The sequence below is a fragment of the Metopolophium dirhodum genome, chromosome 7, assembly GCF_019925205.1.
Source record: "Metopolophium dirhodum isolate CAU chromosome 7, ASM1992520v1, whole genome shotgun sequence".
Taxonomy (NCBI): domain Eukaryota; kingdom Metazoa; phylum Arthropoda; class Insecta; order Hemiptera; family Aphididae; genus Metopolophium; species Metopolophium dirhodum.
In genome coordinates this window covers 37,677,114-37,690,944 of record NC_083566.1, presented here as the reverse complement: position 1 = coordinate 37,690,944, position 13,831 = coordinate 37,677,114, and the positions used below count along the sequence as shown (strand labels likewise).

The 13,831-nt window shown below is 27.7% G+C and overlaps 1 protein-coding gene across 1 annotated transcript; it reads left to right on the top strand.

Annotated features, from left to right (window-relative positions):
• Positions 1-5,155: 5,155 nt before the first annotated feature.
• Positions 5,156-13,540, top strand: LOC132949196 (histone acetyltransferase KAT2A-like). The gene is made up of 7 exons (XM_061019962.1): positions 5,156-5,365; positions 6,051-6,156; positions 11,389-11,555; positions 11,618-11,761; positions 12,956-13,089; positions 13,182-13,376; positions 13,438-13,540. The coding sequence occupies exons 1-7, from the start codon at positions 5,156-5,158 to the stop codon at positions 13,538-13,540; spliced, it is 1,059 nt and encodes a 352-aa protein (XP_060875945.1).
• The last annotated feature ends 291 nt before the right edge of the window (positions 13,541-13,831 follow it).

The following is a 13,831-nucleotide window of genomic DNA, read 5'->3' as shown; positions in this document are numbered from 1 at the left end:
ATTTATGTAACTAGTATGTTGGTTTGTGGTAGTATATGGCGAAGCTCTTTATGGTAATATTACGTAGGTATTTTGATTAACTAGGGACGAACTTTTTTTATTACCTCTACTATGACTGTTCCAAGTTAAGAACTTAGTCTATGATATTTCGGAGTGATGGGCACAACCAAATCTAATCATCTAATTATTTGATTGTTTTATAAAACTATCGAATAATTTTGGTTTAAAATGCACGACCAATAATAATCGACCATTAAGAAAAACTATCGAACTATTGAACTATCAAAAAACTATCGAACAATTGAAAATTAATCAAACTATCGACATTTTTTTTTATTATCGCTCGAAACGACGAGCATGTGAAATTTTGAACCAGATTGCACACAGTTAGCGCTTATCAATTATTATTTATCAATTATCAAATATTATCAATAATTAATTCATTCGATGGGTTAATCAAAAAATCACTCGGTAGTTTTTCAAACAATCGATAGACAATCGATAGTCAAAACTAGTCTAACGAATGAAAACTATCGAGGAATTGATTAATAATATTATCTATTCAATTGAAAAATCACTCGGTAGTTGTTCAAACTATCGATAGTCAAACCTAGTCGGTTGCGCCCATCACTTAATTCCGTAAAATATTAATATTGAAATATTACTTAGATAAGTTTAATAAATTATTACATAGATTTAATACTTTAAAAATATATATACCTGTCTACTTATTTTTCTACAATACTACTTGTATCATATTATTCTTTATAGCCTATAAATAACCAGAATACCTGATTTAAAATTTAAAATATGCATAAATATTATCAATATTAAATAAGTAAGTAACTACATTTAATTTTATTAACTATGTAATTAATTGAACTAATAAAAATATATTCTTTAATTTTAAAATTACTAGAAATACTTAATGAATGTAAATACTAATTAGGTATTATATTTTCACCCATTTAGTATTTTTAAAATAAGAACATAAACGTTTTTTGAAAAATGTCGTAATTTTAAGACATTTTAAAACAAAACTGTTCATATTTTTCTTTTTTTACCTCCAATACGGCACACATCTCAATGTAGGTATCTAGTTTAATTAATTTTGAACAATCAACAAATGGCCAAAATGATATCAAAAATAACAATTTTGAATACAATAACAATTTATTATTATTACCTATTGTTGCCGTCGACCGTCGTCGAGGCTCGTCTGCTTTCAAAGACAAAATATTATCTACTTTTTTATTATTCTAAAAACAAACAGTATAGTCGAAAATAAGTCCTGGTAACCACAGGGTAGATGTCAGATGATACTGGTATACTAAAGATATAGATACATACAATTTGGTACTGGTATACATACTATTTCCATACGAATATAATATAGTACCTATTAAATACTAATGCATTATAATTATTTTCTTTATTAATTTATCTTAAAATGTAAAATTTTAGATTCTGAGCGAAACGATGAATGTATTGATTTTACAATGATGTGTGTTTTATTTTTATTTTTTTTTATTTTTGTGTCTATCATCACCTTTTAGGACAGTAAAAGTGCTTGGATTTTCTTCAATAGTAACTTTTCTGATAGGAAAGTGAATCTAGTTGGTACTTTGGGGGGTCAAAAGTAAAAATTTCCCAGTAGTTAACCGTAAAATTTACAAAATATTTTGACTCTTTTTGAGCTGTTTACGGCCATTGTCAGTTTTCAATTTTTTTAGTTTTTTTTTCTATAAATATCAATAAAATTTTATCTGTTGAGTAAAAAAGCTTGAAAATTTAATAGAAGGCTCCTAGGTTATTGTTTCAAAGGCAGATGAAAAAAATTAAAAATCCTTAGTCACAGTTTTTATTTATAAGCATATAAAGTTCAAATTTTGACAAAATACGGAAAAATCACGAAAAATAGCAAATTATTTTGATGAGAATTCATAAAAATTTTTCTTTTTAAATCTAAGATTTTAAAATGTAATATAAGATTACTCATAAGTTTGTCTACCTTTATCAAAAAAAAAATGTCTAGAAGAAACTTAAATTAAATTTTTATGAGCGTCTGAAATTTATATTTTTACAACATTTGATATTTACTCCATTTCTCATGTAACAATTTTCTTATTTTATTGTAATTAAAAAACGAATGACTGTAGATACTTGAAAATTTCACTGAATGTTTATATTAGCATTTTCTATACACCATAAAATGTTGAAAATATTTTGACTCTTTTTGAGCTGTTTACGGACATTGTCAGTTTTCAATTTTTTTAGTTTTTTTTTCTATAAATATCAATAAATTTTTATTTGTTGGGTAAAAAAGCGTGAACATTTAATATAAGGCTCCTGATATATCGTTCTAATAGCAGTTGAAAAATATTAAAAATACATATGCACAATTTTTTTTTATAAGTATTTAAAGTTCATTATTTTGACATCTATTTTCTAGTTAAAAATGTATATATTTTTAACTTTTATGGCCCAGGATTGAAAATTTAAGACAAGGCTCCACGTAAATAGGTTATATATAAATTACTTTATTCACAATAATATCATCAAATATACTTGGTAAAATCATAGGCTGACTGACCGTTTTCGCTCAGAATCGTTTTTCTTATACAATGATATTATATCATTGAATTCAAATTTAACACCATCCATTACAGTGACCCACTTGTAACCTACTGTACAGCAGAGCGACATCCACTTATCCACCTTTTTTAGTTTACAAATTACTAATGCGCACAAAAATATTATGCTGTCAATATTCAATACTATTAGCAATTTGCGATGGGCCCTTTCTACGTTACACGGTCAGAAATAATTCAGCTGTGTAAAATCGCACATCGAAGGTGGTCAAAGGTCAGACACGTGTCTGTTTTCGATGCTTCAGTATTGATCCAGGGGGACGGAGTGGCCGAGCGGACTAAGGCGTCAGTTATGCTTGTGCGCACACCGGCGCTGGTTCAAACCTCGGTTCAAGGCGGCATTTTTCTTCGGGCAAGTCACGGTGTCTGGAGAGAAGTGCCACCATCCCCCACCCAGGCATGGCAGCAGGCACATCGTCAAGGGGGGAGGGCTTAGGGGGCCTGGCCCCCTAAGAAAAGTCAGTGGCCCCGAACTGGCCCCCTTGAGTTTTATTTTGAAATATTATGGTGTTTTATTATCCCAAACCGGCTAAGTCTTGAATGTATATTATATGGTACTTCGTAAAGTTAACGATCGTATAACAAAAATTTAATTCCTATATTCTATTTTATAAATATTCGTCACTCAACAATTTGAGATAAGACAATAATACGTATATTAATAGATTGAAAACTAGGAATTCCAAATACGGGTATCGAACATACATTTGATAAACCACAACTACAGACAATACTATATAATAGTGAACCAATATAATAAAATAAACATGATCACCAAATAAACGATCCAACTTTCATTTGTGTATGTTGAAAAAATAAAAATCTGAAAAAAACTAAAATTCTAATACTGAGTAACATAAAAATAATAATTTTTTTTTTTAAAAGAAATTTCCTAAGAGGTTGGGGAATATTTCCTGTTTCCGGGAACATTCCTTGGGGAATATTCCTAATGGCACATCACTAGTTGTGTGTACAAGGTAAAAAGTAGGGAGAAACTTGAAACTATATATTCAAATATTGTATATAGTTTGCATATTAGCATGTATTTATTGTTTAGCACACACTGCAAACAAAACTAATAATATATATTATAATATATAAATATATTATTATACCTGTCAACCTAGCGCCTATTTATACTATTAAGTATTGGCCGATAAGTAAACATATTTACTATATACTATAACGTATCACAAGACTAAAAGAGTCCGATTACAATTTTTTTTTTGTTATCTACCTATTACTTATTAGTACCTATCTCTGAAAATGTATTTTTTAGTTTTTTACTCAATAAATGTGTGATGTTCTATACGTACCTACGTACGTACTAATTCATTACACAACTATATATACCTAGGTAGATACTTACCTAGACTTTTTACTCGTACAAAACAATCTACCGACTATATAACAAATGAATACAATTGTATTTAGTGTTTACATTGTGTCTTAATAGGTTGTTAGTTTATAACTAGGTACAATATAATTTGTTTAATTTGTATTAATTACCTATTAATTTAGCTTATATATACATCCGATTGACTTATTTATAATTTTAATAAATGTTATATCTTTATTATAGTACCTATTTATAATGTACGGTAATAAACTGTCCGGAGTAGGTATTGTAATTTGTAAGTAAAATAAATGTGGTTAAAGCATGATGCACTATGTATGAGTATATTATCATAATTCATAATATATATGCTATGTTGTTATTTATTATTTAATATCACTTTCTGTATTTTTAATCATTAGAAAATCAGTGAATAAATTTTGCAATAAAATGTGTAAATAATGAAAACATGTTTGTAAAATCGTGAATTAAAAAAAAATATAATTGTTAGGGTTAGGTATATTGCAAATTTGAATAGATCTTTGAATCTTTCATTAAAATGATTCAGTTTTATTTTAGCTTACCAATACATATAGGTAGGTACTATAAACTATTTAAGAAAAGTGAATGTTGTGTGTAGACTGTAGATAAATATTACACAATATAATGTGTATGTGTATCCGTTGTCACTCGCTCGTCAATAAGTTCCAAGCCCAGCGTAACCAGGCAACCCAGCAAACACCACTCCTACCAAGGGTCATAAATCAATCGAGGGTCCAAGGCAGGAACAGTCAAGGCGTGGAGGGTGTCGGGTGTGATATCCTTTATCAATTTTCCATGAAAACACTGTAGTGTACAGAACAGCCACTACACGATCTGTACACACTACACATGCGTGAACACTTGCGAGAGAGGAAATGAGAGAGATACATACACAAAGCGAATGTGTGTGAGAGAGAAAGTTTATCTCTACTCTATATAGTCTATAATAAAAATTACCTATTAACGTAGTAGAGTAGTGCAATATAACATAATATAGTGTCGCACCGTCCTTCGTCCTTTAAACACTATCTCGATTTACCAGCGCTTAGTAAAGTACTAAGTAGATTTTGTAGGCATATTAATAGGTATACAATAATTGTGTAGTGTGTTCGTAGATCCAACGACTATGGGTGGTGTGTTGAGTATTATACCAATACTATGTAACCAACGACAGGACCACAACAGACCATCGCCGCCGATCGATGAGTTGTTAATGTACAACAAGTGGAAATCGAACGATTTGCTGTATGAATATGTGAAGTCGAAGAGGCAGAGACTGCAGAACCGAGAAATGGGGCATACACAGAGATTAATAGCCAAGTATTCCTCTTGCAAGGTACGATACTACAATAGTACGATAGGTGTTATACTTATAATATACTTATATTATAAGATGGCAAGTTGCACAGTTTTCTATGAAGATGCATCACAAAATTCGCCCCATAGATAATATAAATATTTATTTACCACCAATTTATAGGGTATATTAAACATATATATAACAGGCGTGGTTACAAGGGGGGCATGGGAGCAATTCCCCCCCCACCCAAATGACCAAATGTCACGAAACGAAAAAAAAATATATATTATATTAATATGTCAAGCAATGATAAAAATTATTTATGCTTTTATAGCAACTATAAAAAAACTAAACTATTTAGGCTGTTATTTTTTAGTTTAAATGTACATTATAAATAATATTAAATAACTACATTGTTTTGCGGATCGTTCTATTTATAATTCGGTAATTTCTAATCGCACCGACTGACGACGTGGCGGATTCGGGTCGTCGTCTCATATCGTGATCGCCTGCATTTATATGCCTACCAGCTGCCGTTATAAATATTTTCATTCGGTATCATTAATTTTATTCTATGCCCCCTTTGAGCCGCCCCTGTTTGCTATATTCTCATATTTGAATAATGATGATTACATGTGTGGGTATTAAATAAATTAATAGCTGAATTAACATATTTACATTTTATTATATTCCATTAAAATATTTAACTTAATCATTTCAGTTTCCAGGTTGTAAGTGTAAAGGAGGGACTTTTACAGGAATTGAACGTGATAATTTTGGATGGATAAATAGTATTTGCACCCGGTCTGGTTGTAATCATCAACTATGTAAGTATATAAGAACATAACGTGAAGTCAATTTGTCACTAAAAACGTTATATAGTATCAGTGGCATGTCTACATGGAGGGGGGGGTCATATTTCCTCTACGGAGACCAAATTTTGTACATAATACAAATGTATATATCTAATATTATAAATATAACATATGTACATTTATTATACTGAATGACTATTAAAAATGTTATATTTCCCCCCCCCCCCCTTGAAAAAATCCTAGATACGCTACTGTATAGAATATGAATTGGTAATAATAATAATACGTATACTTTGTAACTCGTTTTAAAGTAACAATTGTTTTAATTGTACTGATTGCGATATAATTATATACCTAATAAACATATTTTTAATGTATTAATATAAATTATAATGATTTAATTACTAGGTTGTTTTTTTAAGATTATGAGCAAAATTATTTTTTTTTAAATACAAGCATTGCGAGCTCATTAGATGAGTTCAGTTAAAATTAGAAAAAAATATTTTTTTGAATATAGGTAGGTATATTAACAATTAACCTAACCTAACCTAACATTTGAATTATAACTTATAAGCGTAACTCGAATCCCCGAACAAAGGTCCGATAAAAATAAGTCCGAGAGTAAAAGTCCCAAATTTAAAAATTATTAAGAGGACGTCACACCTGCATGTGTTGTCTCCGTCTAACAAAATGTATAACATAGCAAAAAATATTTTGCTATGTACTACTATTTTGCTATTTACAACTTTTTTCCCACCACATATTTTGTTGTAGAACTACCAAATTTTCACAACACGTAAAGAATAACTTAATCTGCGAAACAGCATGTTTTTGTTTAATGGCACTATCCAATCAATTTTTATAAGGAAATGAAAAAAACAAAAAAATGAAATGTTTAGAAGCAAATAACTTTTATTGTATTTATGTAATCTAAAATATAGGCACGCTGTTGCATAGATAATTTTCTACCCTATGTTCAGAAATTTTGGAGCCATTCTTACAAACACAGAAAGATAAAAGTTGCAAAACAGTTTTTGTTATGTTGTACATTTGTAAGACGGAACAAAACATATGCGGGTGTGACGTCCTCTTAAGTTTGGTCACCTAATCTTTGATTATCTTTCAGTATCACACACTTGGTAGGACATCGTCATCCAACAATATTTTAACTCAAGTTAGAAACAATATTAGGACACGCCCAAGGTTATAGGCTAAAGATATATTTCTTATTTAATGGAGTAAAGTAATATTTGGTGTGTAATGTCATAATTTATGTATTTTTTTTTAATTTTAGTTTATTTTTACTGTGTATTTAGTGTGTACCTAATATAGATATACATTTTCCCCGACTTTTATTCGTGGACTTTTATGTCATAATTGATGTAATAATTTTAATTTTAATATAAAATAAATATTTTGGTGTGTAATATAAATATAAATTTTTACCGGATTTTAATTCCATTTTGCTTATTTTCGTCGGTCATTTTTTCGCCGGACTTTTAAGTAAAATACCGTGTAACTCAATTATTTTTGAAAACCCCGGTCCACCTATTTTCTTGTGGTTTATTTTTGATAGCCACAGCTAATAGTTTAATACAGATTACAACGCGGGAATGTACATTTATAAATAGATTCGATATCACGGAGTGATAACAGAGTGAATCATTAGTAAACAGCAGTGGCGTAGCCATGGGGGCTAAGAGGGCTATAGCCCCTTCCATGGCCCGTGTTGACCTTAGAATTTTATCAAGATTAATATATTATTTATTGTATTTGTAGTTTTTGTATTTTTCTGTGAGATTTAGCCCCCCCCCCCCCCATATAAATATCCTGGCTGTTGTTAGTTTTGTTACCGTTGTTGATTTTTTTTTTTATTATTTTTTTTTTATTTTTATTTTATTTTAATTCAATTTTAATTTAATTTAAATTTTATTTTTATTTTATTTTAATTTAATTTTAATTTCATTTTAATTTTATTTTTATTTCATTTTAATTTTGTTTTTATTTAATTTTTATTATTATTTTTTTTTAATTTGAATATTAATGGAGCGTCTCAATCTCATTCGTTTCAATCAGTCGAAGTTACGATCAGACGGGTACATCCACTTGCAAGTGCGCGACGCCATCGCTATTGAAGGAGAAAATCAGTGAAAAACTATACCAATAATTATACCACTTAATATTTTTTATGGTGAAACTTATTTACTCGATGATGGTCGCATATTTGATCTTGGTGGTATTGAGAGTAAGTCTCAATATTTTCTTAAAACCGGTCATATTTTTTACTCAAACCATCATCGAGTAAATAAGTTAATAAGTTAACCGTAACTATTTAGTGGTATAATTAATGGTATAATTTTCCACTGATTTGTGATTATGTTAAACTAAAATCTTCTAAGGTTAGGTTAGCTTAAGATGGTAGTAAAAACAAGTAAAATTTGGTGCTTCGAACTCAGTACCAAGGACTGAATGAACAGCATAAGCTTCATCTAAATATTTTTTTACCTACCAACATAATATATTTTGAAAAAATAAGAAAATCAAATATAAAAAGGTGGATAAGTGGATGTCGCTCTGCTGTACAGTAGGTTACAAGTGGGTCACTGTAATGAATGGTGTTAAATTTGAATTCAATGATATAATATCATTGTATAAGAAAAACGATTCTGAGCGAAAACGGTCAGTCAGCCTATGATTTTACCAAGTATATTTGATGATATTATTGTGAATAAAGTAATTTATATATAACCTATTTACGTGGAGCCTTGTTTTAAATTTTCAATCCTTAGCCATAAAAGTTAAAAATTTATAAATTTTTAACTACAAAATAATTAATAAATTATAAATTTGATAAATGTTGTCAAAATTTGAACTTTAAATGCTTATAAAAAAAAATTGTGCCTATGTATTTTTAATATTTTTCAACTGCTATTAGAACGATATATCAGGAGCATTATATTTAATTTTCACGCTTTTTTACCCAACAAATAAAAATTTATTGATATTTATAGAAAAAAAACTAAAAAAATTGAATACTGACAATGTCCGTAAACAGCTCAAAAAGAGTCAAAATATTTTCTACATTTTATGGTGTATAGAAAATGCTAATATAAACATTCAGTGAAATTTTCAAGTATCTACAGTCATTTGTTTTTTAATTACAATAAAATAAGAAAATTGTTACATGAGAAATGGAGTAAATATCAAATGTTGTAAAAATATAAATTTCAGACGCTCATAAAAATTTAATTTAAATTTCTTCTAGACATTTTTTTTTTGATAAAGGTAGACATACTTATGAGTAATCTTATATTACATTTTCAAATCTTAGATTTAAAAAGAAAAATTTTTATGAATTCTCATCAAAATAATTTGCTATTTTTCGTGATTTTTCCGTATTTTGTCAAAATTTGAACTTTAAATGCTTATAATTAAAAACTGTGGCTAAGGATTTTTAATTTTTTTCATTGCCTTTGAAACAATAACCTGGGAGCCTTCTATTAAATTTTCAAGCTTTTTTACTCAACAGATAAAATTTTATTGATATTTATAGAAAAAAAAACTAAAAAAATTGAAAACTGACAATGGCCGTAAACAGCTCAAAAAGAGTCAAAATATTTTGTAAATTTTATGGTGTATAGAAAATGCTAATATAAACATTCAGTCAAAATTTCATGTCCCTAAGGTCATTTGTTTTAGAGTTACACCAAAAACCAAAATCGATTTTCTCGAAAACAGATTTTGCGTAAAAATTCCCGTTTTTCCTTAATTTTTCTTTTGTTTTTCACGTCGCGTGTGAAAACTACTGGTAAATTTTTACTTTTGACCCCCCAAAGTACCAACTAGATTCACTTTCCTATCAGAAAAGTTACTATTAAAGAAAATCCAAGCACTTTTACTGTCCTAAAAGGTGATGACTGACACAAAAATAAAAAAAAAAATAAAAAAAAAACACACATCATTGTAGAATCAATACATTCATCGCTTCGCTCAGAATCTAAAATAAATAAAAAAATAAAAAAAAAACACACATCATTGTAAAATCAATACATTCATCGCTTCGCTCAGAATCTAAAATATTATATAGTTACAATAATTGTTATTTAACTTCAAAAGTGGTTCTTTATCAACAGCACACTCAAAAAATTCATGGGAAACAATTGGTAACTGAAAGTGTTCCATTAAGTCTGGTAAATGTTTATTCCGATTTTCTCTATCATACATGATCCATTTCATTAGAGATTTATACACCTATTAATAATTAGAACATTATTTAGTTGCGGTCAAGCCGTTTCGAAAGAGTTCAAAAACAACCACTGTGGCACGACATTTTTATATATTAGATATACATATATACTTGATTTGCTGTCGCACAATATCCGAGATCCGACGTAGTCGAATTGCCTACCAGGGTGGCTGAATTCCACTTATTGCTGCGAGTTACATCCAAAAGAATTTGAACAATCACAATTTTTAAGATGGTTGTCATTTTTCAAGGGCAACGAAGTGCACAGGCTCAGTTAGTTACAGTACAGGATAAAAAAATAAACTTCATTGTAAAATAAAGAAAAAGAAATCACAGAAAATGCAGCTATTGCATTCAAACAAAATAACACAACCTAAATTTATACAATGTTTAACTCATGCATTTTTACCAATTTAAAAAATTAAATTTTATTATAACATATATATTTTTTTATTTATTTTTAATCAATAGTGACAACTGAATTATACATATTGGACATATTACCTACATTACACACATTAAGTAACACAGTTTTTCAAAACAAGTAAAAAAAAACATTTTTAATCATATCTGTAGAATTTTTTGTTACAGTTCGAAGTCCATGTAAGAACAAGCGGAAGATGTTTTTTTTTTTAAGTTGGATGGGACTCAGTTATTATTTAAACAATTAAACATGTATGTTTATCAATTAGTATGTAGGTACCTTAAAACAACTCAGGACACAATTTGTACTCTAAGGTTTTATTGGGACTCAGTTCATATGCAGTCAATAATATAACTCAGAATAGTTTTACGAATATGGTTATCTATTATCTATATTAAAAATATTACAAAAATATATATAATTAATAATTATTTATGCGGGAAATAAGTTATAATTTATAAATATTCATTAGGTATTTTAATTATTACTTTGTTCACTGTTGTGTATATAAATCATAAAGATATTTATTATTTATTTAATCATGTGTATAATTTATATTTCCAATTTTGTTTAGCTGATCATATAGAACATTTAAGAGATGCTTCAACTGTGGAATTTACGGTGTTAATGAAATTGATATTTGATATCATTAATACAAAACTAACTTTAAAAAATGTATCTAAAAAGCCCAAATCAGAGAGAAATATTTTGTTAAAATTCATTTTCGAATTAGTTTATAATGTATGTTATTCGTAATTAATACACTTTAACTAAATGACTAACTGTGTTTATTTATGTCTTAGGTATTGCATAAAAGTGTCCTCATTGACCCATTTACACTCCCTAATATTGATACAATTTATGGGTCTCCACCATTTGAAAGGACTAACATAGAACAAGTCTTGTTAAATTTTTGTGTGCATATCTTTAATGACAATAATATTTTGGTAAGTCTGGACGTCTGATATCAAATAAATTAAACTTAAGCTTGTAAAAACAAATCTTTCAGATCTTTATACAAGAATTAATTTATGTAATCAAAATACTCAATAATAAAAAAAATTACTTCACAACATAGAACAATTTAAAATAGCAATATTATATTATTATGTAAACATCACTAAGGTATTAAAATATTTTTGTTTTTATGTAATGGTAATTTATGGCCTTTTAACTTAGCTTAGGTGACAAAAACTTTATATTATTATTTATATTTAAATATTAAAATGTAGGTACCTACACAATAATGTATGGTAAATTGTTTTATTTTGAATGAGCCATAATATTATTATGTAATCATTTTTAGTGTGTATTAATAATTTATTAATATGTAAATACTCTATGTACTTTTATACAATATTTATATTTACTTCCGCCAATACTTACAATAACATTTAATTTGTTTAAATTATGTATATAATAACTCAGAACTCTAAGTGTGATTGTTATTAGTAATAAGAATTACAGCTCATCCCATAGAAAAAAATTAAAACCAATACCATGAGTTTTTGCACAACATTTCCGTGAACTAGTTAACCATAGTTATAATGGTAATGAGTTATTAGTTCCTAAGATATGCTTCAAAAAGGAAAAACTTCATAACCAAACATCCAAACATAACTTAAGTAGATATACATTTTCTAAACAGTGTGACACTGTGGCTAGTATCATAACTCATAAGTAATTGAAATAAATAAATCTTGGTATTCACCAAAATTATTTCTTGTCTACATTTATATTATATTTAAAAAACTAAGAAATCGTTCAATTTAACTCTAAAAAAATATCATTGTAATACACATGGCCTCATTACTCCACCCAGAATACAAATATGTGAAGTAATATAAAATGTATAGTTATAGTTTATAGTTTATCCCAAACAGAAATTTTTTGCTTAATAATATTATTATAACATTATAATAATGAATAATATTAGTTTAACGTTATTATAATACCATTATAATATAATCATTACAAAATGTTGTTCGGGATAATCTTCAGCTAGGACTATTCAAAGTTTATAATATCAATAATAATGTCAACAACAACACAATACCTGTTTACAAAATGGATATTTTAAAAATTATTTTAAACTAATAACATAATATTAGTCAACAATATTGCATTATATTATGTTTCAGGAGTTAGAAAATGCACTTATAGTCACCAAATTTGTACTAAAATATTTTGATACATGGATGTGGAACATTCCACAAGAACTACTGAAATATAATTCTCAAGAATACTCGAAAAGTTATAACTACTATTATCGTAGGTAGGTACACACTACACAGTAAATTGCATGCACATAAAATAATATCATTTATCAAGTGTACAGATTAATGGTATATTATGTTTCGTTTATAGATTTTTGCTGCATTGTTGCTTGCCAAGGTGCATTCATTCAATTTCTCTACGATACAGACCTACTAAGATTTTTGGTCAAGATGTCTTAAAATATACTCTGAAAGCATTCAGAATTCAATTGCAAGTTTGGTGTTACAAAAAAAATATATTGTGGGAAGAACATACAAAATTATTTTGCTTGAATTATTTTCCTATGTAATTTAGTGTGAGCACAAAAAATTGAATAACAATACTTAATATTATTTTATTATCTCAGATACATGGATTTATTGGAAAAGGAAGTATTCAACGATAAGTCACCAATATGGGACATCAATTACAAACTTCGAGAACGAAAAACTAATATTTTGGAATATTAACTAAGAAGTAATTATTATCTTGTGCTGCTTGATTATAATTTATATTTATTATAATTTTAAATTAATAGCTAGAATCCAAAGTAAATAAATTGAAAAGAACCCGACCAATGAAAAATAAAATAATATAATATATTGTAATACATATGTAATGCCCAGGTCTTATTTTTAATTTTATTGAAATATTGAAGGTAATAAATAATTTTTTTATGATGAGACAATTTAAAATAGTTTCTTTGATAATATGTGCAACTTCTTTTAAAATGCAGTAATTTATTTAATGATTTTAAATAA